The following is a 22,117-nucleotide window of genomic DNA, read 5'->3' on the forward strand; positions in this document are numbered from 1 at the left end:
ATTAGACACTTGGTTCGTGATTGGGAACCCAAAAAACAATATTTTATTTGATAATAAGCCAAGCTTAAATCTATAGAAAATTCCACTTTGGGTGAATAAAAAACCCGCCGAGGGTCCCCAAGTATCTTTTTCAACGGTAGAATTACTCAAAAACAATTACATTCAATGTTTAACAATTTTGAGTTTGCTCTAAAGCTGGAATAATATAAATAATTAAGTTCCTTTGAAATACAATGCAACCAAACCTTCTTAGCTTCAACATCGTTCTGGATTTTGCAATCAAAAAAATGTTATTGTCAGTTAAAGCAAAATTATAATATTCTTCAGGCATTTATTTATAAAATCGAAATAAACATATATTAAACGTGATTTGGCTCGTTTTGTTTAAATACATATAAATCTTGTATGCAGGTTATTGTTTGTCATTTAAAATACTTTAATATACTCTGTCAAGAATAAAAACGTATTTTACTTAATAAACATACATTTTATTTGGAACGTAAACACATGAGAGTTTCTTGGAAAACTTGCAGAAAGTGCTGAGAGAATATTGAAGGGCTTTTTTAGCGTTAAAAAAAAAAAATGGTAGCCGAAGCTTGTCTACGAGAAGCATTGGCAAGTCTTCTTTTTGCACTGTCCAATCCAGTGACCTTGGTGCTTGCAGTAGCTGTGGCACTGGGGGTGGTGTGGGTGGTGGGGCGAGGTGTGCTCGCACAGAGCCGGATCCGTCTGGATGTGCCGGACCTTGATGGAGACCACACGCATGCTCTTCTCGGAGGCCTCCTCGAAGTCGGTGGCGAGGTCATTGGCATCGGGGGCGGGCACATCCACCTCGACCGGATTGGCGTGTCCTTGGCCGATTAGCAGGACGGTGGTGAGGATCAGGCAGACCGCCAGGGCAAGCTTCATTGCGCACATCTTGCAGGCAAACAAACAACTGAGACCTTCCATTCCCAGCACCATTTCCATTCGCATTCCCTAGACCCGTTGCCGCCTTATCAGTTTTAGTTCCAGTTCCAGTTCCAGCCCAAGGTCACAGAGCCCAGCTCTCGCCCGTTCTAATCGCTGAAACTGGGAACTGAGAACTGAGAACTGGAAACTGGAAACTGAAAACTGAAAACACTACCCGACAACGCCCAGTGGAGATTGAGCCCCGGTTTCGGTTTGAGCTTCAGATTGCGCCCGTTTCTCAATGCTTCGACCATAGATTACCGCATGTGTTCAAATATTTTTCAAATGCAATTATATCTACTTAAAACAAGCCGAAGTTCGTATACCCTTGCAGCTATTGCCAAAATTAAATATTCTTTAAAATATCTAAATTTCGTTTTATATATATTGAAGCTATGACGATCTTTAGCTCAATTATTAGATTGTTCCTATGGAAGCTAAATGAAATCGTTTTCCAATTTTAATCAAATTAAAAACGTAGTTCTGAAATTTTAAAACATTACTATGTTCAAAAGAATTTTTCAAAAAAATTTAAAAGTTAAATTGTTTTTATTTTAATTTTTTTGTCTTCCGAATGTTTCTTAGGGAGCTATATGCTATAGGCGGTCGATCTTTATGAAATTGAAATCGTAATTCTGAAATATTAAACAATTACTATATTTCGAAGAACTACGACAAAAATTTAAAAACAGCACAGCCATAATTTTATTTAGTTTATTTTTTCGATTGTTCCTAAAGCTATATGCTATAGGGGTATAAAAATGTTTCTGCAAAGTTTTCTGAAAAATTGTATGTAAAATGACGAGAATTTCCAAGCTCCCCTGCGTTTTGGCACACAAAATTACAAATGTTCAGTTAACAATTTATGCGGAAATTTGATTTTTATGTTCTCTGGTCTGGTGTTCTTTGCTTTTCTCACCCTGCGCCTGCCATTTTCCTGGCACGCTTTCTCCTCAGAAGTTGGTAAAATTGATGGGCAACGGACAAGCAGTTAAAGAAACATAAAAATACCATTTCTTGGGTAATTTTTGGCGCACCCGCAAGCATACATACGAGGTCTTATTCGAGTCTCATTTGTTTTAAAATGAAAAAACCATAAAAATAATCATGATAATATTACACAATAATAATAATAATAATAATTGCAGCGCTCGAATGTAATACACAGGGAACAGCTGCCAAGCTGCTGACAACTCCTCTACACTTTTCCCCCTTTTCGACAGCCTTTTTTGCCCATACCCGTCCTAAAAGTCAATAAAAACAAACAACAAACAACAAACAACATTTGGACTTCCGGAACACGAACCCCGTATACTCTGCTTCATATATGCAAGATAAAAATGCGACAAAGATATGGGACACAAACCAATCGCTTCTAAGGCAGTTTGGAATTAAAGAGTATATAGATTTCGGCTTCCTAAAGATAATTTAATTCTTAGTTGTTATGTATTTTTCGAGCTATTATTATAATCACATTCCTAGGTCAGGCAAAAGTGAAAAAGAATCGATAAGCTAATTTGCGAAGCGGCATAAATCGCATAAAGTACACTAGACTGAATAACAAAACATGGCAAACTTTTCTCTAAACGCTTAAATTTCATTGCTGCAAATGAAGCGCAATAAGTAGAAAAACAACAAGTGAAGGAAGTAGCTGCCAAGTGGGTGGGCTTTTGGGTGGTTACGAGGCTTAAGCGAATCGAAGAAAACAGGTGGAAAAATACGGTAAAGAAACAATTTCTGTTGTGCTCAACTTGTTGATGGCCGGGAGAAACATTTTGTCAGTGGAAAAAGTTTCAATTCGTTCCTTATTTTTCCTTTTAATTAAAAAAGTTTCCGCCTTCTCCCTTGATATTGTTGTGGTTGGTTTGAGCGTAGAAACCCAAGTTCTTCGATGGAATCAAAATCCCTTACGCACTGGACTCCCTCAGCGGGACTTCAATTAATTCCATGATCAAATTTCCCAAAAAATAATGTCTGATGATAATGATTAATCATATCAGAATATATATATCTATATATATATATATATATCACAGTGGCTTGGGTGAAGGCCATATTGAAACGCTTGTCAACTAATTGGGTTTCACTTGAAGCCACACAACGATTATACCTATATAGCATCAAATACAATCTCTCCATTTCCTTTTGCTTGTTGTTAAGCACACACGCACACTCATTGTGGGATTCACTCGAAATGGGATGACATCGTCAAGCAACTACATGAGTTGGCAATTAATTTGTCTCTCCAGTATGAGGACGGCTCAATGCAAGCCTACCAACTGCAAATTCATAATACCCTCAAAAGCAAGAGACAAAAGAGACATAAAATATATATAAATATAAATATATATGTTATTTTAATATAAACTTTTCTACCTTATTGTCTTCGACTTCGTTTTCTCTGTGATCCACTCGATCCCTCCAATATTTACCCCAAAACTTGGTTCAAGGCCATCCTGAGGTGATAATGAAAGGCACAAGAGATCTTCGATTTTGTCAGGTTATGTGTGACTAGGATTCCATTTGGCTGGGTCACAGCAGCCTCGAGTATCTTGTTATTCGGTCCCAAGCCCAAGACATAAACAGATTCTATAGGAAACATGTGCGTCGATCCCCCTTCCCCAAACACACACACACACTCACAGGCATACAGAAATGCCATGTAATCTAATCAAATGACAATCAGGAACGAGAATGTGTATGTGCTACCTGATTTCCAGAATATGGTTTCTGTATCTGTTTCTGACTCCGGATCTCCTCACTCCGCCCAAATCGTTCGACATTAACAAAAGATTCATGTGCAAATTGCTTGCCGAATGACATTACTTTGACAAGCCTTGACAGTCAAAAAGGGCGCACGATGAATAAACGTTTTTATTACATGCTCTTTAGCATGAATTCATATTACTAAAATACCCACATCTATATCAAGGGATAAGTGTTTGAGTTTAATTAAACTTCAAATCAAGGTTGATGTAATATTTGAATTCTTCTGAATTCCAGTCTTGTAGGATTCAATCGCATGGTAACAGCGTTTCTGAGAAAATCTGTTCATGTTGTTGTGTAGGCTAGTGTCAGTCTTCAATATTGTAGTTTGCCATACCTTGAGTATGAGTTTATTAAGATACCAAGTAAATAAATATGAACCGATAATTGATATCGTTTCTTTCAAGTACTCACACTGATAAAAAATGAACTAGTAAAAATAAATATCTGACAAATAAACTTTTCAAATTTGTATTTAATATATAAATAAAATATTAAATCATAATATTTAACACAATGCATATTAAAATGCATGGTAACATATTAAAATATTTAATAACTGTGGAAAGTATGCGATTTAAAAAATAGTTCATTTAAGGAATATTTGCATTTTATTTAAGCTAACAATGGTTTAAGCTAAAATTGCAAATGTTAACATCAATTTCGAGTATTCAAATGAAATATGTTTACAAATTGTAATATTTTTAAATTTTAAATAACTAAAGAATAAAAAAGAATATCAAAGCAAAAAAATATTTGAAGTGAGTATAAAATATTTGGATTTACTACGTTTTTTTAGACCGCATTAGAAACGAGCGGTCCCCAATCGCTTGATTCTGAGCGGAGAACACAAATCAAAAGTGCTGGCAGTTTGTAATTTGGCTCACGTTTCGTGTAATTAAAACTTAAGGAAGGCCGCTGGATGAGTGGACCGGGATCGGGGCTCAACTGCAACGTGGTGTCGGCTGACTGTGGCAGACAAATCAAAAAGTTGCCCAAGATTTCCTCGTGGCTGCCACTCTCCTTTTTTTGTGTAATTTTTAATTTCCTTTCGCCGTGGCGTAACCCGCACTGGAAAGTTTCCAGCCCAAGACATTGCCGCACATAAATCGGTCAGTACGGAGCCACCTGCTGATGGTGGAAATGCGCCAAGTGGCGGACGGATGAGCCGGCAAAGTTGCTAGATTAATTTGAATAGTTCTGGAATTCAATTTGTTAACCACCAACAGCAGCAAAAATCAGGGCACAAGCACCAGGTACTTACCCTCAATCGGTGACTTTAAATACCCACTATGTAGCTAGCCAAAGTCCATATATTGGATGTACTTCCAGAGGTACCAGGGGAGGTACAGAATACATTTACATCTTAATGACAATTTCTGATACAAATCTTCACCCTATAATTGGTTTAACATTGAAATAAGCCAGCACAAAAGTTCTATTCGGTTGCGGAGATGTATTCTAGCTACGTACACAGGGGTTTTCATGAGAAAATTTTTGAAAATGTTGTATATTTATTTGTATTTGATATATTTTGTGCGCTGCAATTATTAATGAATTGCAAAAATTTTGGTTCCTTTTGACTCGTTCTTTTGGTAAAGGATGCCAGCATTGCATTTGTTATTCTATTTTTTTCTATCATGCAATATTACAGAACTTAAAGTCTTCTCTGATTTATAAATCAGGTACGGATCAGTTAAATAAATAAATCGGATGCCCCGCCGCACCATTGAATTCCCTATTACTGTTTCATTAAAATTATTTAATAGAGTTAAAAATCCAGGGCAAAAATCAATCAACTTTAAGAGAGAACAATCTCTTGCTCATGAAATATTGCTTTGTAACATAAATTAATTTTTGCAATAAATGGTTTGTTCCTTTCTATTAAAACAAATGTAAAGTAAACAAGTAAAATAGATTTAGATTTAAGCTAAAAATTAAAAACAAATTACATTTTGCTTGTAATTTTTAGTTAGCTTTAATTTAAGCTGAAATCGGATCATTCTTCAAAACTGTAAAAGGTATGGAGCGTTTCAAAGCGTTGTATTTAGAATGAAAATCCCACCCTTACTAGTCTAGAAAAAGTCTTGTGAATTTCAAATGTAAGTACCTTGTTTTGTTAACTTTAAATGCGGTCCAAAAAAATATCATATTATCTTTGGCTGAAATAAAATAAGTAAAAAATTTTCTAAATATGAAAGCCATGAATCATCTTTAAGCAGCCGACCATGACTATGAAAGATTCACCTCGACCTCCTTCTGCACAACCGCATTCGCATCCACATCCGCATCCGCATCAGCATCCGCATCCTTAACGGCCTGCTGGGTTACATGTAGTCCTTGTGTGTGGTCTGCGATTAAAATGATATTTTCAGACAATGTCAAACAGCGTGTTACTAATGGGTCTATGGGTTGTCCGAAATGTCTGTTATTACTTGATAAATCTTGTCGGTCACACATTTTGGCAGGGCACAATGGCCAGCACACACACAGGGCAGCCGTGTGCGTTTGTTTTATGCAAATCCTTGGTCCTGCTCGTCTGCAGTCAGCCCTAATGACAAATGGGTCAAAAATTTGCGGCTAATGACACAAATATGCTGGTTTCAGCCTATAAATTGTATGCGCAAATAAAGCGAAGGGCGAGCACCGAAAAAAAGGGGCGACTTCTTATGATTGAAGACTTGCGACCGAGAACCTCGTGCGTGTCCTTGGCCATTAATCAATGGACAAATAAACATAAAATTTAGTAAATTGACATTTGGCCATCGACCGCCCTTTTGCATCCTTTCCATTTCCTTAAATGGAGAAGGTGGGATAAATCAGGGTATCGGGGAATTGATGTACGGTCTTTAATATAAAAGTGTTAAGGCTGGCCATTCAACTACAATAATTAGAGGGTCAATAAAGATATTAATTTTAGAACCATATCCCATGTTCAACAAGAAAAGAATCAAAATTCGGCAAGCTGATTTTTATATACCTTTGTAGCTTTTGCAATAATTAAATATTGTTTAAATCATCTAAATTCGAGTTATAAGCGTAAGTGTTTTAAAACATTGAAGCTATGATGATTCTCAGCTCCAAAATTATATCGTTCATATCGTTTTCCGATTTGAAAAAAAATTAAATGATTCTGAATTTTTAAACCATTACTGTAGCCAAAAGAAATAAACAAAAAGTCTAAAATAGAAAAGTTAAAATGTGTTTTAAACTTAGTTTTTGTGTTATTCCGATTGTTCGCATGGGAGCTTTATGATTTGTTCGATCGATTTTATTCAAATTTACACCGTAGTTCCGAAATAATAACCCATGACTATGTCTCAAAGACATCGGATCCTTATTAAGATATTTTGGTATAAGAATTGGCTTATACAAATTGTTGCGTTCACCGCCGTGTAATACTAAGTTGCTTCAAATGGGGCATGGTTAGGTAATTGATGTCCATTTTACTAAAAGTCCAAAGGCTTCTTCACAAGATCCATGAAGGGCACTAAGTTGGGAGTGCGGATGGCAAAGTCGTTGGTGACGAACTCCTTGGACTTGAAACCTAAAACTTGGAGTTACTTGTACATCTGGTTGAGGCCCAGCTGCTTTAGAGGATCGGTCAGGTCACACTTGAGCCGAAAGCTGAACTTGGGCAAGCCAAGTCGCGACCGACTGACCACGCAGGCGGTTGGCAATCCCGTCGAGATCGAACTCCGGCTGGGCCTACTGCTGCTCGGCTGATTGGGCAGCAGGATCAGCTTGCTGGTGGCACCGTCCTTGTGCCGCTGGCTTGGTAAAATTTGGATAACCGCGTGTTCTGCAGTAGCGAGGGCATCTGGGAGCTAATGTCGTCGGGTGAGACGAAGAACATTGCTATGATCTGGGGAATTAACCATTTCGCAAATTTATAGACAGCCTCAACAATTAAATAGTTGTTTTTTGTTTCTTTTCTTTGTGTGTAGCTGTGTATATGTGCCGCCTGGCTCTGTTCTGCTTCTGCTTCTGATGATAAGTTTTGAGACGTTCAGTTTCGTAGCGCAACTATAGCGAGCTGGTCGTCGAAGCGGAAGAACTGAATATTATTAATTCATTTATTCACTCTTGAGCAAAAAGCCAGAGATAAGAACAAATGGCGAGCAATGTCGGTGGGTAGCTGGGAGACCACCTTCGCTATAAATAGTTAATACGGTTTCTTGCAGCATTCCTCCTTTGGCACTGGGACATCTTGAGGTTGCCCAAAGCCTTGCGAAGCCAGAGCCCGGAGAATATCTGGCGCACACCTACATGACCCGCTTCAGCGCCAAGCTCTTCCAGGAAATTATAAAGTCGAAAAATAAAAACGGCAACGTTGTCTTTTCACCCTTCGCCGTGCACGCCATGCTGGCACTGATCTACAGGGCATCGGAGGGTGAAACACTCAGCGAAGTGCAGCGGGTCGGCGAGTTCAACCAGCACCCTGTTTTTTCGTGGCCCTGGACTTCGAGCGACTGATCAAGTTCAAGGAGCATCTCCAGAGTGCCAGGCTATATACCCGCCCCAGAGTATTGTACAACCGGAACCTGGGTCCAGTTAATTCCCGCTACGACGAGTTCTCCAAATTCTATTTTGACATCGCCACGAAGTCTGTGGACATGGATAGCGGCAGGGAATATGTCAAGCTGGTTACCTTCTGGACAAAAGGATTCAACATTAGCTCCGAGATGCAGGTGATACTCGTGAACGAAGTGGAATTCAGGGGTCTCTGGAAGCACAATTTCGAGAGGATCAAAACGCGGAAATCCAAATTCCACCCCGCCAACGGTAAAACTATCAATGTTGCAATGATGCACAACCACGAAGTCTATGGGCTGGCCGATTTGCCCGAACTGGACGCCACCGCCTTGGAACTGCCCTTCAATGACAGTGCCACCAGCATGCTGATCCTGCTGGCCAATCAGCTCGACGGACTGGCCAACCTTGAGCAGCAGTTGGCCCAGCCGGAGTTCGATCTCAACCGGATCGCCAACCGCCTGCACCGCCAGTCGGTCACAGTGAGCCTGCCCAAGTTCAGTGCCTTTTCCGATATTGACATGACCGATGCATTGAAGATGCTGGGACTCCGGCAGATGTTCACGGACAGCTCGAAGGTGACCAAATTGCTCGAACAGACGGTGCGCGTGGACAAGATCCTGCATAGGGCCTACATTGATGTGTCGGAGTTGGGAACAGTAGATTCGAACTTTTCGGGTAAGATTTAAGTTACTTTTCGGGCCTAAAAACTACTACAAAGCTATTAATTCTATAGGTCCAGTTTATGAGCGGTCACTGCCTGCCAATTCGAAGGAGTTCGTCGCTAATCGGCCATTCGTCTTTGCCATCCGCACTCCCAACTCAGTGCTGTTGATGGGTCAGGTGAAGATCCCTTGGATACTGTAAAGAAAAAAAGATATACTTGTGACGATCGCAATTTCGCGATTAAAATAATCACTTTTGATTTTGACGTTTTTTAAACATGTGTTGCATATTAAAAGTTGACGAATCTCAAGGGCTATAAAAGCACAAAATAGAAATAAAATCATTAGAATAGTTTTTTATTTATTTGCAAAAAAATAATGACTAAATTTTAAAAAAATAAATAATGTTGTAACTATTTTGTTTACAATAATTATGTTAATGCAGCGTAATAAGCATTTGAAAATATCTTTTTAAATACAAATATCACGTATCTACTAGCATAAAAGTTATAGCCGTGTAAAGTTTAGCTATTTTTAGCGATTTCCCGCTACACAAGCTTGTTGTTCAAAAAGTCGTACAGCAAACTCTTTTGTAACGAACTGCCCAACACAAGAAAAATTATCCCAGGATTCTTAGACAAGTCCTTAAAATTTTGTAAATACGACAGAGGCAATAAAATTTTCGTTTTGTGATATACCAAAAAAATAAAGGATTTATTGAATAACTTTAGTATGGAGCCTCGAATTCTAGAAAGTAAGGTTTCATTCGACGCATAAATTTAAAATTTATTTTATTTATTTTATTTATATTAATTGTTAGCCGGCTCGAGGTCTGGATGTTGAAAAAAAAACACAATTTTTTTAATTTTGGTTATTTGTCAATATATTTCGGATGCTCTTTGGCAACCGTCTTTAGGACAACTATAAAATAATAACAACGATTTTAATATTCTTAAAAATCAGAAAACAATTTACATTTGACAATTGTCAGTGTCCGCTTTGTAGTTCGTCCGTATGTCTGTAGGTGTTTTAATGATATGTAGCATTTATATTTAAATAAAATATTAAAACACAATATTACATACAATGAATTTTAAATTACAAGCTTGTATATAATAACATTTAAATTAACGTGAAAAACATTAGATTAAAACAAAAATAGTTCGAATTTGACTTAAAATCAAGTTATTAAATGAAATATGATTTAGATTTTAATAACGTTTTTAGATATTAAAATCAGTTCACACAAGAAAGAAAGCAAACTTCGGCAAGCCGAAGTTCATATACCCTTGCAGCTATTGCAAGAATTAAATATTTTTGAAAACATTAAAATTATGATTTACTTGCGTATATGTTTGAAAACATTGAAGCAATGATGATTTGCAGCTCAATTATTAGACAGTTATTTTGTATATTTTTATTATTTTTTCTATGGGAGCTATAAGATATAGTCGTTTGATTTTGATGAAATTTAAACCGTAATCCTAAAATATTTAACCATTACTATATGTCGAAGAACTAACAAAAAATTAAAAAACAGCAAAGTTATAATTTTTTTAAATTTATTTTTTCGATTGTTCATATGGGAGCTATATGCTATTGTCGTCCGATCCGGCTCGTTCCGACTTATATACTACCTGCAATAGAAAGACAACTTTTGGGAAAGTTTCATGCAGATAGCTTTAAAACTGAGAGTCCTCTGTAACCTCTGTAAGGGTATAAAAATACAAGCAGATTCTGCAGTTAGTTTTTCCAAAGCACAATAAAACTAATGTTAAATAGGGCGCGAGATGTAAGTATGAACAACATGAATTCTTAATTACATGAAATCAAAATTTGCCCCTGTTTATGCGGTACAGACGAATTCATGAAATAATATAAGCAGCGGTACCAGACGTGTTAAATTAAGTACCAACTTAACTTACATGTCTGGCACCTCTGCTAGTATTATTATTTAAGCTGTTTGTTTGAACATTTACAAACGCCAAACCGAACAGGATAACTAATTAGTAATAAAGCTGAGTTAAGAAAAAACAATAAATGACCCTTTAAGGGTCAAGAAGAATCTGCTTTCAATTGTTTACTCTAACGTCGGGCGTTGCCACCTTATATTGATCTGAATTCATAGTCAATACATAAAATAGCGTTTATGCACACACTTTTTACTCCATTTAATGAAATTGACATCGCGTATACAAAGTTGTAGATATATTATGGTACGGAAAATGGTACTTGCAGTCTGTCAAAGTTGTGGGGCAAATGAAATAATAAAATTGTAACTTAACTTACCGCGAAAGGTGCGCGGCGTAAAAGGAATTGGGCTACATTTGCGCTCTTCTCGGGATGTCAAGGACGTCCAGGATGTCCAGGATGTTGGCTTTGGACGTGGCCGGAATGGGGGCCCTGGATTCATTACACCCACTAAGTCCGTCGGGCACTTGAGCTCTTCAGCTGATCCCGCTTATGCTGACGACAAATGGGCGGCGAAGCATAAATTCCGAATGGCTTTTCTTTTTACGGCTGCCGCTGTCGATGCAAAAGCAACAGTTTATGCATAGGCCAAGTCCTTGGAGCGGATAAGGGGAATATTTTAGAATTTTTGATTAGACGGCCGCAGCTGAATCACCGCAAATGACCCGGGCCCGGTGCCGTAACTCCTTTGATTCCACTTTGCCTGCTAATTAGGAAACTTCAACTTGCAGGATCAGAGGGGGATGCGAATGAAATTGACACTGGCAAAGAGTTCGGGCCGAATCTTTGGCCAAGTTCCATAAAGTTGGGCCCGACTATGTGAGCTTTGGCCTTGCGAAACCCATTTATATACAGATTTGAATCTAAAAAAAAATCCGAGATGTTGCTTCACATATCACATGCTAATGCCCTTGATGTCCTGCAAAGGACGTGGGATTATCAAGGCAAAGCCGCAAAAAACTTGCCGAACAAACCCCCCGCCATGCCCCTAATCTCAGCAGTCAAAATAGCGGAAGAGCTGTGCTGCGACATCGAAAAAATGCTAAGCAAAACCGAAAGGCAAGCAAAACAATGTGGCTGTATTGGGGTGTATCTGTATCTGTATTTGTATCTGTATATGTATCTGTGAGGGCCCAAACTTTGATTGTTGTTCGAGTCGAAAGCGTATTTGAATTTCCTAACCCCCTCACACCCCCCTTCCGTTGACTTCTTCTGGCCCGAAACTATCCAGCCAGGCGAAAAGTGGGGGGGACAGTGTAATGAAGACAAATAAAGGCAATTCATGATGCGCCATGACTCCGTGACTCCCGACACTCCCGACGCTCCGCACCCATCACCTGGTATCACGGCTCCTGCATATTTGCTTAGGCCCTATTCGGAATCAGTGTGCTCTGTTCTGGCCAGTGGATGTGTGCACTCGAACAGATATTTGTATTTATACTCGACCAGCTCTACAACGGCACTCGGTGAACAAGAGGAGCTTATTATATTCCCAATTATGTATTATTCATACAGTTCGATCTGAAATCGATTACAATTAATTGTGACAGTTACTATTAACCTTGGAAAAACATAGCCGAAACTATCGATGGTTACAAACGTTTTTCCGCCTTAGAATATATAAAATAAATAAATAAATTCTTCTTAAAGTACATCAAAAACATTCTGAGAAAATAATTTTTTTTCCGAAGCAATTATCGATGGTGGGCCGAAACTATCGGTGTGTGCTTAATTTTTCGATTATCGATAGTTTCGACTAATAATATTTTTGATTACAAAATTGCGCAATTTCTTACTTCCATCTACGTTAGAGCACTTTGAATATAATAACATAACCCAAAGTTATGATAACTACAACGCCTTCCTCAAGAAAATGTGAAAGCCATCAAAAAAGTTGTGACCTCGAGATTTTCACTTCGATCAATAACGTCTTTATATCTAATATTTCGTATTGCACTGACCATTGTCTTGTGGTTACAAACTAATATTCTCTGTTTCATAGATATAACCAATCTATGCCATCAAGAAATAATTGTTCTATGAATACAGCTTATTTTTTAGGTCATTTTAATTTAAATATATATTCTTTTTCATTAAATTACCAAAGCAGTTTTGTTTTAACTCAGTGTTTAAAAATTAAGAACTTGTTTAATCCAAACTATTCAAACAACAATGCAGAGGCTGCCCGTGGCGGAACAAAAAAACAAGACAAGATATGTAAGGGGAAAACGAGAATAAATGGCATTTCGTTTTCATTTCGTTTTTTTTCCGACTGCTTGACAATTTATAAACTGGCATTTGTCTTCGGCTTTGGTTTATCTCTGACATGTGCATTATGAATGCTGCCTGAAACTCGGTTTACGTGGTCTTCTATTCCCGCCTTGTTGCGACTTTAAACAGTCAATTATTATTTATGCCTGCTGATGTGATAAGCCATGTTGAAAAACTGATGTCTTGTTGTCGTTTCAAGGAGCTAAGAAAAAATGAGTCTTTGTCCTTACTTAAGCCAAAAGCTTAACAAATGCAGGTGTAGCATTCAGTTGATGATTAAATAATGTGCTTGTTTTAAACCTAAATAACCACATACATCAAGTAACAATATTGCATTTCCTTTGAATGGATTCAGGATGTCGTTGTACCAAATATTGTAGCTTAATCATTTGAAGTTCTAGAATATCCATCTATCTATCGAATGAGACATGCTCCAATAGTTAAAGAAATTGTTAAATAAAACCTATGATTTGCCCAGAAATATTATTTAATTAATCATCAGAAAATAAATTTGGGTTTCTGTTTACCCTTTTCCCAGTGAGTAATCGGCAGTTACAGATATTTAAATTTGGTGGGTGCAGCGAAGAGGGATAGATTATGTTTTGTTGACTCTGCACATTGCCAAAGCATTCGCCACTGAGACGGGGTCGCCAAATTGAAGGAGACAAATCAAATTTATGAATTCCCGCCGCCATCGCATGCCCCAGTCGAGTGGCAATTTATTAGATTTTCAGTAGATGTTATTTTCGTTGGCTCAGCCATTTCCATTTCCACTACCACTACCACTACCACTACCACTACAACTTCCATTGCCCCTGTGACATGCACTTGTCCTCCGCGGGCGGCATTCATTTTATGCACGCATTTTTCATTGCACATGTTTAGCAAAGCAATCGATTGCAAACAAACTCCAACTCAACTCCGCTGAGAAACATAAGTTTGGAGGGTTAAAGGGGGCCCAGAGTCGGAAGCGGAATTACAAAATGTAGGAGACATTGCACAGCGCTGGAACGTGATTCTCATTTCGATTTCGATTTGCATGCCAACTGCACCGCCCTTTAACCACCCCCTTACCCTCCCCCACTGAGTGTTTGTTTGTTGTAATTGCAATTGATTTGGCTTACTCCTGCCGGCGACGCGAACCAGAGAGACTCGCTATCTTGGCTAGATTAATATTTACCTAGCCCCAGCCCAGCAGCATTCGACTGTGCGCTTCTGCTTTCGCCTTGGAATAAAGTCACATCGCAGGCAGGCACAATGGTCCCCGCTGGGGTCCGCGTCCGAGGGAAATGCACTAGAACATAGTCGGAAATCGATTACTGATGGAAAGCATCGGTGTACCACTCTTACATTGTATCTGATCGGTGTGAGCACATTACATTTGAAACACACTACAAAATGGTTCCTTTTCGAAATGAATTTGATTGCAGTTTTACGAGAATAATACCCCATCGTATTTAGAGTTTTAGTTTATATTTAAGATTTTACGGCCAACAATAAATATTAAATATTAATATTTTATTCTACTTAACACTAAAGATTAACAATTCGACTGTCTTTCGTTTTGAGCATGTTAAAGACATTAAATACTTTCTTTTATTATTTTATTTTTTATTTTTATAGCTAAAAATTTTATTCTTCTCCATATTAAATATTAATAATTGGACTGTAGTCTTCCGTGCTGAGAATGAATAAAACATTCTTGTTTTGCTGTTAAAATATTTTTTTATATAAGTTTATACATTTTTAGTCAATAAGCATCGGTGCAGTACTTTTACATCGTATGTGATCGGTGTAAGTACATTATATTTGAAACACAGTACAAAATGGTTCCTTTTAATAATGAATTAGATTGCAGTTTTACAAAAATAATACCTTATCGTATATTGCCTTTTTATTTAATATTTTAGTGCAAACAAATTAGTATTTCTAGCCAGTTAAGCCTTAACATTAAATATTATTATTCGACTCCAGTCTTTCATTGTGAGCATGTTCTCGTTTTGTTGACTTTTAATTTTATATTTTAGATTTTTAGACCAACAAGTATTTCTTGCCAGAAAATTAAAATACCATATTCATCTCAACATTAAATACTAATCATTCGACTGCAGTGTTTTATTCTTATAAAATAATAGCCATTGAATGCAATTATAAGCTTAAAAAGATTTTCAAAACGCATCATGGGCTATTTCCCTCAGTGTGCTCGCAGGCGGAATAGTTGGCAACAATTCAAATAGGATTTGTATTTGTTTGCCTTCCGGCTGAGTGTCGTATGCTCTTGGGCTGGCTTCGTGGGTTAACTGCAGCTGGCCAAGACCAGATGGAGCCGTTCAGATCTGCACCGAAAAAGTGAGCGTTGGACCAACAAATTGTTTGTTGGCTGGATGGAGGGCGCTAATTTGATGTGCTCCGCAGGCGGCATTAAAGTACCGGCATCGGTATCGGTATCGGTATCTTTTCGAAACAGGACGTTTGTTTGTGATCCTGCTGGTGGGGATGTGTGCATGAGCGGCCAAATATTTGGTCACATGCGGCGTATGAGGAATGCGATGATGGACTGCGCTGTGAGTTCTCTCAGCCGCCCATTTCAGTTCCGCAAAGAGTTATTGCAAATAAGTGTAGCATACTCTGCGGCACTTGCGGTTACTGTGTGCGCTTGTGTGCGTAAGTGTGCGTCGGTGTGCGTCGGTGTGAGGGGGCGGTGTGCCTGAGTGTGAGTGATTGCTTCGGTGGCCTTAGACAAATGAGCTTTGATTCGTGTGCGAATATTAAACAGCTAACCGCAAAGTCAGCCGCCAAAAGTGGCAAAGTAATTAAAATTTTCATTGCTGCTGAGCTGGGAAATTAGCAGACACAGAGCGCGAAAGCGAGGGAAATCGAGTGTATTTGTAAAACTATTATACTGGTAAAAAAAAAAACCCAGTAAATCAAAATATCTCAAACACAATTTAAATATTATCCCTTTGATTTTTATCCATTCCGTTTTTTTGTTATTTTAAATATGAAAATATTAAAATATTTTTAAATTTTTCATTTGACTTTTATTCGGAATTGGTTTGAATATTTTGATTAAATAAAATGTATTTCTATCTAATGGGAACTGTTTAAAATATAATATTTTTATCATTATTTAAAGTGTTTATTATTATTATAAATCAGGCATTTAATTTAAATATAAAATTTTAACTTCAATAAACAGATATTTGTTTTTACAATTTGGTTTTTTTTATCAGTTACTCAACGATATGAAAAATTGGGACATTAGGAAGGACGAAGGGAACTATTTTCAAAAATACATTTTATTTTATGTAATAAAGATGTTGATAAGACTCTTCAATTTTTTTTTCAGCTACCAAGGGTACATATATGAATATGGAGTCCACCGGACTATATGTCTTAAAGATACATGTATGGAAACACAATCTGATTGATATTTATTTATAATAATGCAACGGATATGCCCTTGAACGCCGATTCGGAAAACATTTTATTATCCTTCGATTTTACTTTCACATGCGCGGCTTCGATTCGATTTCTGTCGCCGATTTATTATTAATTTGATGAAGTAGACGCTCAGGCAATGGTAAAGTATGGCATTACCTTTTGTTTATTGCTTGTATAGCCATCAAGCTGAATCAATATCATTGCCAGCCGGAATGCGGTGGAAAGCCAAAGGCAAATCAAAAGTGCAAAGTGTGCAAAATTCGGATGCCAGTGAGTTGGAGCGAGATGGGGAGAGAAAGGGAGCAGGAAGCGAGACAGAGAATGGATGGCCGTGCAGTCGAAGCTTCAGTTGGTAGTGAAATCTCAAAGCCCGCTTGTAATCCCGGCGGGTGACATCATTTCATATGCTGGCGCCAGTGGCTTCAAAGCCGTCCGTTTCGTCCGTTTCAAGCCCCCGTTTCCTCTTTCCCCTTTCCACAGCCTTTTTCGCCCAGGATCAGGGACCAAAAGGGGGCGTGGTAGCGAACCGGGCAGACTCACACATAAATTATTGTTGAAGTTGAGAGCTCGTCGGAGATTTTGTCGTCATGCTCTGTAGTTGACATAATTATATTGTAAAATATCGTTGCACATCCCATATCTCACAGCGGGCAAACAATCCCCCGCACCCGCAGCCGCCCCCCTTCAAAATGTCCCTCGCACATGAGCCTTTAGTATGTACGATGTACGGGCGAGTGTGTATGCATGAAATGGTCACTCTTGTTCTCGCCTCCAGGACTCGTTTTCCCCCACTCCAGGACCTTCAATTTTAATACCGAGATTTATGAAGCGTTGCGCGTGTTTGAGCCGGAGAGTACACTGCACCCTCTTAACCTCCTAAAACGCTGAAAGCGCCTGAAAATGTAGCTCACTTTATAGACGGCTTAAGGTGAGCCACATAACTTATGTTGATAAGTTTAAAAGTGCTTCAATTTTTAGTTTGCGTACAATTAACTGGAACTAGGCTACTTATACCATCTTAAAGTGTGACATTAATTTATATAGTAATGTATTGAAGGACAGAAAAGAACGACTAGTTGAATGAAGATATACAACTGCGGTCAAAGTAATAGTAGTGGGACACTGTAAAATGCTTAAAACCATATCTTTAAGGCATAGGAAAACTTTTCTTTTAATTTATTATAATTCTTAACAATCAATAAACAAAATCAGACTTATCATTTTAGTTTTTTAATTAAATTACATTAGTAATTGATTTTTTAACAATTTAAGGAAATTACCATAAATCGTCGTTTATCTGGACTTTGAAAATGTTTTAAATGTCTCACCGGTTTTTCAAATTACAAATTAAAATACCATTTATTTTATCAATCTCTTTAAGAAAATGTAAAAATTGTATACTTGTGATAATTGTAGATTTCTTTAGTTTAAAGTTTATATACGAAAATATAAAATAATTTTCAAAAAAAGTTTATTAACTATTTTTGATTGATATTTCCATAAGCTAAAGAACTACTATTATTTTGACCGCACCTGTAGCCGCAAACTCTTTCAATACTTCTGCGTTGGCCTTTTTGTTGCTGACCTTTAAATAACTCCTCATTTTATATGCGTGAAGGCTAAATAAAAATTATTTGATTTCTGATTTACTTGGAGATTTTTTCTCTTAAGCTTATCTCATGTTTATTATGAAAATTCTACTTAAGGCAACAAAAAATGTTTGCTTTCATATTGATTTCCTGAGTGTATGCTTGTGTCTACATCATATTAGTTTTGCCTTTGTAAATCAGCTGCTGGAGCCAGATGTGGCCAAGCGGAATTGACTCCCACTGCTTCATACGATTTTTCATCTTTCTAAAGAACTGTGTCCTATATATGGCGAAAACGGAGAAGCTTCCTTGCACTTGCCACTTTAAATGTCGAGTTGGAAACACTTAAAATGCATTCATGAACAGCAATCCGAAAATTCCCACCAGTCTGAGTCTGAGACTAAATTGTAGCTATGGCAGCCACTAACTCACATTGCTGTCAGCAACTTCGAAAAGCGAATTTCCATTTACGAGAATGGATCAATACTGGGCGTATGGATTTGGCGATTAAAGACATATTTAAATTTGACAGGTCTCAAATATGCAAATTTAGAAGCACATCCCTTAAATTCAGATTACTACTTTTTATAACATTCTTTAAGAATAATGATTAATCAACAACCCTTAACTTAATCTTAATCTTATTGATCTTTTTTAATTAATAATAATTAATAGTTTTGAGTCTCCAGCTTCTTTGTTTATATTTTTATACATTTTACTTTTTACCTTTTTTAGTTCGATTTTAAATACATAAAAAATGTTATTCTGACAAATCGTCAATAATCAGCACACACGCTGTAATTTTTATAAAAATTTTTATTTTGAAAAAAAAGAAAATGTATCCATAATAATAACTCAAAAATAACTATTTAAGAAATTATTATTTACAACAAGTAAGGAAGCAAACTTTGGCACGTTAAAGTGTACATAGATACCCTTTCAGCTATAAAAATATAATACTAAAATATTTTATAAAAACAATGAAGTCTTTCAATTTTTTTATGAATGTTTTTATTGTTTCTCGTTGTCGTTGTACATTTTTTAAAGAATTAAGCCCGTAAAACTGATATAGTAAACGACGATTATACCTCGGAGCTTATTCGTACAAATTAAATAACAACAACCTTATTTTGGTATTTTTTCCCCCCGATTGTATATGAGCAGTATGTAAACTGCAATTAATAGAAAACTTTTGGGAGAGTTTTAAAACTCAGACTATTTTGCGTAAAAAAAAGAGAGACTGACATGGCTAGTGATGCTGGTCAAAAATATATGTGTTTAATAGAAACGGAAATGACCTCACTGGGTTGCAAAACCTTTGACTTAATTATAATAAAGGTTAAAAAAAGTTAGCTTTAGCTGCTATAAGAATTAAAAAAAAAACAAAATTAGTATAATTCCTGAAAAATTAAAATGGTTTCCTTTCTAGATGTTTTTTTTAGAGTCGGATAAAGATAGGCGAAACCGTGAAAACAATTCACAATTTCAAAATGTACATCATTTTCAAAAGACATGGACAATTATTTATAATTTGATGGTGTATTGAGAGTGTATAAAGTGTCAGTAAAATATCATATATATAATTTTAGGTGCGGCCAAATATCGGTTTTTCTCATTCCTATCTCTGCCTCAAAACCTTTGGGTCATAGAAAATAATTTTTTAAGGGATTTCTCTCCGGACAACCATGGAAAAGTGCAAATGAATCGAGCAATTTTTTCGCGTGTACCTGGGTTATTTATAGTCTTTGGTTTTTTGTAATATGAGACACACTACATATGTGTTCAAAATTAAAACAAGGTGAGTAAGCTAGTAATTTGGTATCAACCAGTTAAGCTGGAAAGAATTTGTTTAATTAAATCAAATTATGATTATTGACTTGCAAAATTCGGATACAAGTGCATTTACCTTAAAATGGATTTTTTCTGTAAAATTCAAATGTAATAGATGCGGGTATTTATGAACCTACCTCCATTTAGAAAGGGATTGAATGGCCTTGTTCTGTGCACAGGCATAAACTAGCAGATATATTTTTGTGGCCTGCTTTGATGTTGGACATGGACATGGAAAAGACTTACTTAAAATCTCTGACCACATGGAAATGATGTTTCTGGCTAATTATGTATGTCCTCCGGCGACCAGTCCTCTTCCATCTCATCCAGCTCATCCAGCTCTTTCATCATGCCGAGAGTAGATACACCTCGAACTTCATTTGAGCAGTGTTTCAACGAAGGGACGGGAATGTGTGCGAAAAATTCCAGTCCTCATGGCAACTATTGTTGGTGTAAAGCAGCATGCACTTGCCAAAGAAAATTGTTTACGCATTTCAAGTTTCGCTCAAGCAAGGGCATCCACAATGGCAACAGCGTTTTGTTGTTCACCATCGATGCAAGATGCATGGCAGCCATCTGGCTATAGTTACAACTCAGCTACGGTCTCTTGCCTGTCACACAGTATATTTTTTGATCTCTCGAAAAAATTGATTTTTTCGAACTAAAGTTGAAATTTAGTTTGGGGATACCAATGCTGCCTTACCAAAAGGTTTTATTAATGAATCGAGCCTAGCTAGGTGTATTGGAATTAGATTGAACAATCTCTTGAATGTTGAATGCTGACTGCTCCCATTGTGAGTTGAATTTCTCTTTTGTTGGAAAACTTTTGGTAAGTATAGAGATTTTAAAACTTTAAAAACTCTACCATGCAAGCTTGAATCAAAAATGTTCTAATAAATTTCTAATTGTTTGACCTCTATATATTTTGCTTGATCTGTATTTTATAATGAACTCCGCACCGACATTTTGATACATATGTTCCTTTTGCAGCTCATAAGTCATTGATTATTATAGGTTTTAAACGTACTTACCCCAAATTGAACTGGATTTTAAAACAGATCAACTGAGGGACATTCGGCCATTTGTATAAATTCGCATATTAGGGTATTTCCCGTGCCTTGTGGACTGAGCCCTTGCCAGTTTTGTGGCTTTCACTTTTCACTTTTCCCCTAACGATCCGCGCACTGCGGCTTGTTGGCAATGTCACGTAAGCAACATCGACAACAGCAACAACAGCAGCAATAACAGCAGCAACAACTGCGGCAAACTACAATGAACTGAAAATAGCGTTGCACAAATTGTTGGCCAAGCCAAAAAACTGTAAATAAATATTTAAACAATTTGTAACTTTATTAACTTTGCTCAAGTGGCGCAATTTATTGCATACCAAAATGGGGCAGCACTAGCAACAACATCGGCGGCACAACAGCAACATGCAACTTGGGTGCAAATAAAAGCAGCACAAAAGCGAGAGCGCAAAAAGCCAAACAAAAATTAAAGCGTATTTAATGGCAGGGGGAAATTGTTGTTTATGCAGCGAGTGTGTTGGTGTGTGTGTTGGTGTGTGCGACTATGTTTTGCCATTCAACTCGGTTTTTATGTTATCCTGTTACTCACCCACTTTCAGGTTTCGAAAACTTTATCGAATTCCAATTTCATCCAAATCACGCAAAGTTCTGCCAACAATGTTTAGGTGGTTTGAAAACCGCACAGAAATGGGTGATAACACTATTTTAAAAATAAACTAAAGTTGTGCTCTTACAATCCGCACCGCAGCATTTTTGAAACTTACAAGTTTTGAGGGCAGGGCACTTGACGAGAATAAAATTTACATTTGAAACCGTTGTATCGCTTTTTAAATGTTCTTAAATACCATTTTACAAATTTTTTTTTAAAGTGTCACTTACTCTATTTTCAATATCTTTAGATTGGTTGGAGATAAAAATATATAGATTTTTGTTTTTAAAGATAAAAACAATTTACTTTCGTTAATTTGCATTTTGTTTAATGTTCTTCGCCAGCTACAGATATTTCAATCATCAAAAATGAATTGATTTATTCTAATAGATTTATACATACAAAAAAGGGGTAGACGCG

General features: G+C 37.0%; 2 protein-coding genes across 2 annotated transcripts; one reads left to right on the plus strand and one right to left on the minus strand.

Moving 5' to 3' along the window:
• Window positions 1-305: 305 nt before the first annotated feature.
• Window positions 306-1,068, minus strand: LOC128264528 (uncharacterized). The gene has a single exon (XM_053000049.1). It carries the CDS (start codon window positions 973-975, stop codon window positions 601-603), a length of 375 nt encoding a protein of 124 aa, XP_052856009.1. The 5' UTR covers window positions 976-1,068; the 3' UTR covers window positions 306-600.
• Window positions 1,069-7,986: 6,918 nt separating this feature from the next.
• Window positions 7,987-9,607, plus strand: LOC128264515 (ovalbumin-related protein X-like). Its single transcript, XM_053000030.1, is given in 3 exon segments — window positions 7,987-8,157; window positions 8,160-8,928; window positions 8,987-9,607. Coding segments are annotated over 3 exon segments (1,071 nt in total). The 3' UTR covers window positions 9,118-9,607.
• The last annotated feature ends 12,510 nt before the right edge of the window (window positions 9,608-22,117 follow it).

Source organism: Drosophila gunungcola, unplaced genomic scaffold (genome assembly GCF_025200985.1).
Source record: "Drosophila gunungcola strain Sukarami unplaced genomic scaffold, Dgunungcola_SK_2 000072F, whole genome shotgun sequence".
Taxonomy (NCBI): domain Eukaryota; kingdom Metazoa; phylum Arthropoda; class Insecta; order Diptera; family Drosophilidae; genus Drosophila; species Drosophila gunungcola.